Below are 4,955 nucleotides of genomic sequence, written 5' to 3'. Positions count from 1 at the left end.
GCCTCTTGAGTATCATTATTCTCTGTTTCTTGTGTCTCTTTAAGTTTCAATAGTCGATCAGGACAATCGGCCACATAGTGACCTAACTTGTCACAATGGTAACTCATTACTCTTGATGTATCACGCGGGGTGTAGTATCTACCTCTACATCATCCCCTGTTGTTCTAAAATCTTCCTCCACGAAATCTGCCTCTGTTGTCACCATTGGAACCACAATTTAAATGTGATTCCATGTTTGCATACATTAGTTTGCCCTGATCTTCTTGAATCTCTTCTTCCAATGCAACACACTCTTCATATGCTTTTAAAAGAACTACAATGTCTTCAAAACTCATAGTCTTAAAGTCCAGTACTTGTTCCAAAGCAGCCACAATATGAATATATTTTTTAGGGGAAGACACTTAAGGAACTTCTTGACCAATTTAGCTTTTTCGATTTTTTCTCCCAATGCAGTAGATTTTGATGATAAAACATTATCACCCATATCAATTCCATTCACAATCTAACCACACATATAACACAATATAACACAGATAGTACAAACCATAATAGCTGGAAAATCATATCCTGCGCGTAGCGCGAACCGACCCTAATATACACTAAAGAAGTGAAATAAGTTTATACCATTTTCAATTTTTCCAAGCAAAACTCAAACGTCGCTTTCCCCTTCTCTTCGCTGCAATGAGTATGGTATGTATTATTAAATTTATTTTCACAAGGTGTGATCATATGTCATAATCCCATGTTTATGGATTCCATTGCAAGCCTCACCAACACAACAATTTCTCCATGTCATAGAAATAAAGAGCCCTTTCAGTTTAAGGCTATTGATTTGATGTTGGTACTAAAAGCATTATCTAAATGAATAAGAAAGAAAGTAATCAAGTGAGTGCGATAAATATAAACAAAACAAAATGAGTGAAATATGAAAGGGAGAGAGAGAGATATATTAAAAACGAAATGAGAGAGAGAGACCAAAAGAGTGAGTGAGATGAAGATGCAAAAAGAGCTTGCAGATGTCAATAGTCTTCCGTGACTAACTAGGCGACGAAGTCACTGATGCTGAAGGCATTAGTCGTTACTACATAAGGCATGCGGAGTGGTGGGTTACCATGTGGATGCAAGGATATGCTGAGATGGAGAAGAATAAACTGAGGGTTTATGTCTTGACATAGTCGTTGAAGTAGTTACTGATGCAGTATGTGTCAGAGAGTGAATCAAGAGGCATGCAGAGTGGTAGAGACCATGTGGATGCGAGATGCTGAGCTAGCGTGGGATAAACTTGAGGAGCAAGTTTATACTGTGGAGAAAAAGCAAGAGATAAACTTGGGGAGCAAGTTTATGTCTTGAGGAATAAGTAAATTCCAAGAAAAGGAAAGTGTAATTGGATTGAGTGGGGCAATTGAACGTTCAGGAACGTGGAGATCACTATAAAAGAGCTATAGAGTCGTGGGTATTCCAATAAGACACTGGGAGCTATTATTATAGAGGAAGGTGAAAATCCCTTACGATGTTCTTGGGTCGTGCCGAAGCAGTTGCTGAGGTACTTGACGGTGGAGAGACATGAGCAGGTAGCTTAGGAGTTGTTCAGTAGCAGTTGTTAGGGTGTTAACAGGCTAGCGAGGCTGATTAAGCCGAACTTGTAATGGAGTTGTACAAGGCGATTTCTAATAAAGCTATTGGTGTGTGCTTGTGTGTTATCTCTCTGGTTTACTTTCTGCATTACTTAATTGTGGTGTCATCTTTGCACTAACATGAGATATGAGAGAGAGATATATAAAGAAAAACGAAATGACTGAGACATGAGAGAGAGAGAAAGAAAAATGAAATGATATAGAGAGAGAGAGAGAGAGAGAGAGAGAGAGAGAGAGAGAGAGAGAGAGAGAGAGAGAGAGAGAGAGAGAGAGAGAGAGAGAGAGAGAGTTAGGATAAACATATATAAGGAAAACAAATGAGTGAGATTTGAGGGGGAGAGCGAGAGAAAAAAAAAACAAAATGAGCTAGTGAGAGAGAAAGAGATAGAGGGAGGGGGGAGGAGAGATATACATAAATATAAAAAAAATGAGTGATATAGAAAGACAAACTGCATTCTTTAAGGCGTCTTGGACACTTGTAGGAGAGGAAACCATCGAATCAATAAGAAATTTCTTCACAACTGGGTTTCTTCCTACATCCACAAACGCCACCATTCTCACACTAGTTCCCAAGCGTCCAGGAGCCTCATCAATCTCAGACTACAGGCCGATCAGCTGTTGCAACACCACATACAAAGCCATATCGAAAATGCTGGTCAAGCGCCTAAAAACGATTCTGCCTGAGGTCATTCTGCCCAACCAAACTGCGTTTGTGCAAGGGCGCCTGCTCATCGAAAACACGCTACTTGCATCAGATATAGTGCAGGGACATCACAAAGAAGGAGGGGCGCAGAGAGTTACCATCAAAGTGGATATCGCAAAGGCTTTCGATACCATCCGTTGGGAGTTCATCTTCCACTGCCTCAGAAGTATTGCTGTTCCAGAACCCTTGATAAGATGGATTGAGGCCTGTGTCTGTTCTGCTTCTTTCTCTCTCGGGTTCAACGGATCCACTTATGGGTATTTTAGAGGTTCTCGCGGGCTCAGGCAGGGTGACCCCTTGTCGCCGTATTTGTTTGTGTTGGCTATGAACTGTCTCTCCCATTCCCTGGACAAGGCAGCAAAGGAGGGGAAATTCAAATACCATCCAAAGTGCAAAAGAACAGAACTAACGCACCTCTCTTTTGCAGATGATCTACTGATCTTTTCTGATGCTTCTTCCAGATCAGTTAACAACATTCTAGAGATCCTTCGAGACTTTGAAGCACGCTCCGGTTTGGGAATCAGCATGGAAAAGACTTCTCTATTTGCAGATGGATTGAAAACCGCATGAACTTGCTCAACTTACAGCTGCAACGGGTCTCTCGGTGGGCATGCTTCCGGTCAGGTATCTAGGGGTCCCGCTGTGTACAAAGAAGCTATCGACGCTTCACTGTGCTCCTCTACTACAGTCAATAAAATCCAGGCTCCAAAACTGGACGGTGCGGTCCCTCTCACTCGCTGGCAGGCTCCAGTTGCTATCTACGGTAATTGCGGGTATAACAAACTTTTGGTCTTGCGCATTCATCATCCCTCAAGCCTGCTTGGATGAGATCGACTCCATATGTGGTAAATTTCTGTGGAAGGGGAAAACAGAAGGACCCACAGCAGCAAAGGTTTCATGGGAAAAGGTAACAACGCCTAAGAAGGAAGGTGGCCTCGGTCTAAGGAAACTAGCTCTATGGAATCAGGCTTCGGTCCTGAAACTGGTATGGATTCTCTTCTTCAAACCGCAGTCTATCTGTCCAAATGGTATACTACAGAGGTGTTGGAGGGCGACATGAGCAACTTCTGGGTAATCAATACAAAACAGAAGAACTCTTGGTTAGCAAATAAATTACTACGGCTCAGAGCTACTGCCTATGACTGGATCAAGCATCAAGTAGGAAATGGAGAAAGGACTTACTTCTGGACTTCAAATTGGTCACCATTTGGTAAGATAAGGGACTACTTGCAAGGGGAAACAACCTCCTCTGTAGGTATCCAATCGACTGTGACGCTAGCTGAATTATGGGAAGAAGATCATTGGGTTTCCTCCTGCCAGATCAGAGAGCCAAGTGCGCATATACACTTACCTATCCACTCTCCAGATCGCGCCATTTGAAGACACTATGCAATGGATGCCAGAAGGAACTCCTCAACAACGCTACTCTACAAGAATGATATATGATGTTTAAGACAGGAGGCGCCGACGGTTCCCTGGCATAAACAAGTCTGGTTTGGAGGTGGGATTCCAAAGCATAGCTTCAGAACATGGCTTATGGTGTTGAATCGCTGCCCTACTCGCGACCGCATCCTACAGTGGGGTCTGTCAACAGATGGAAATTGTCTCCTCTGTAACGCCGCACCGGAATCCAGGGACCACATTTACTACGCTTGTGCTTTCTCCTCGGAAGTCTGGATAACATCTCTGGCCGGTAAAACCACTCCCCTTCTCTTCACTGGAACTTGCAGCTACAGGCTCTACAGAGTCATAGAGGCAATAGACTCGCTCGGAAGCTTCTTCTCCTGGCTTGGCAAGGAACGGTCTACTCACTATTTGGTCAGAGAGAAACAATCGACTCCACCGGAACACCTCTCGTTCGCCTCAATCGATTATTAAGGAGATCGATCAGATGCTTAGGCGGAAGATTGCTTCTTATCGTGCTTCAAATCCTACTCAATCGTCCCGCCTCTTGTGTCTCTGGTTCTCAAATCAGTAGCAGCATCGGTGTTTATCGTTTGATCAATTCTCCCCGTACTCTTGTCGCTTACTTTTCCTTTGATTCTAATCACTGGATAGTTTCAGATTGGGCCTCTTATTATTGGGTTATTTGTAATAGGGCCTTTGGCCCACTAGCAACAGCTGTATCATTTGATTTCTTCTGCATTAAATAGAAATCTTTATTAAAAAAAAAGATATAAAAAGACAAAATGAGTAAGACCGAGAAAATATACAAAGAGAGACGAAGTGAATATGTAAGAGAGGGATATACTAAGAGAGACGGAGTGACCATGAAAGATAAAAGTTATGTCGTCTGATTCACTAATAATAATTTTTATGCAAGTACTATACGAACTATACATAATAAATATGTAAACAACAATATAAGAATATTAATATCGGACATGCGTGCGGTAGGTCCACTTAATACATGTTAAAGTATTACTCCACAGATCCCGTAACAAATATTAATATAAACTTTGTGAAATTATATTCTTAAAATTATGCTCTAACTCATAGTCCTATTTATTTAACTACTAGATATGGGCATACTCGTTGCACAGATTTGTTTGATGTTTTATTTAAAATAAAAATAAAAATAATAAATCTTCTTATTATAGTTTTAAGATTATTTTTGA

At 41.5% G+C, this 4,955-nt stretch overlaps 1 protein-coding gene across 1 annotated transcript; it reads left to right on the top strand.

The window, feature by feature from the left end:
• The first annotated feature begins 3,294 nt into the window (after positions 1 to 3,294).
• On the top strand, positions 3,295 to 4,215 carry LOC130499052 (uncharacterized). The gene is made up of 2 exons (XM_056992949.1): positions 3,295 to 3,642; positions 3,796 to 4,215. Exons 1-2 carry the CDS (start codon positions 3,295 to 3,297, stop codon positions 4,213 to 4,215), a joined length of 768 nt encoding a protein of 255 aa, XP_056848929.1.
• The last annotated feature ends 740 nt before the right edge of the window (positions 4,216 to 4,955 follow it).

This window comes from Raphanus sativus, chromosome 8 (assembly GCF_000801105.2).
Source record: "Raphanus sativus cultivar WK10039 chromosome 8, ASM80110v3, whole genome shotgun sequence".
NCBI lineage: Eukaryota > Viridiplantae > Streptophyta > Magnoliopsida > Brassicales > Brassicaceae > Raphanus > Raphanus sativus.
The sequence above is the reverse complement of the archived record's forward strand: the minus strand, read 5'-3'. Positions and strand labels throughout refer to the sequence as shown.

Bases quoted from the DNA above. Each gene is read 5' to 3' on its own strand.
- LOC130499052 (XM_056992949.1), top strand. From the start codon at position 3,295: ATGGAATCAGGCTTCGGTCCTGAAACTGGTATGGATTCTCTTCTTCAA. The intron at 3,643-3,795 runs GTTTCCTCCTGC...TGTTTAAGACAG, and splicing joins TATGGGAAGAAGATCATTGG to GAGGCGCCGACGGTTCCCTG.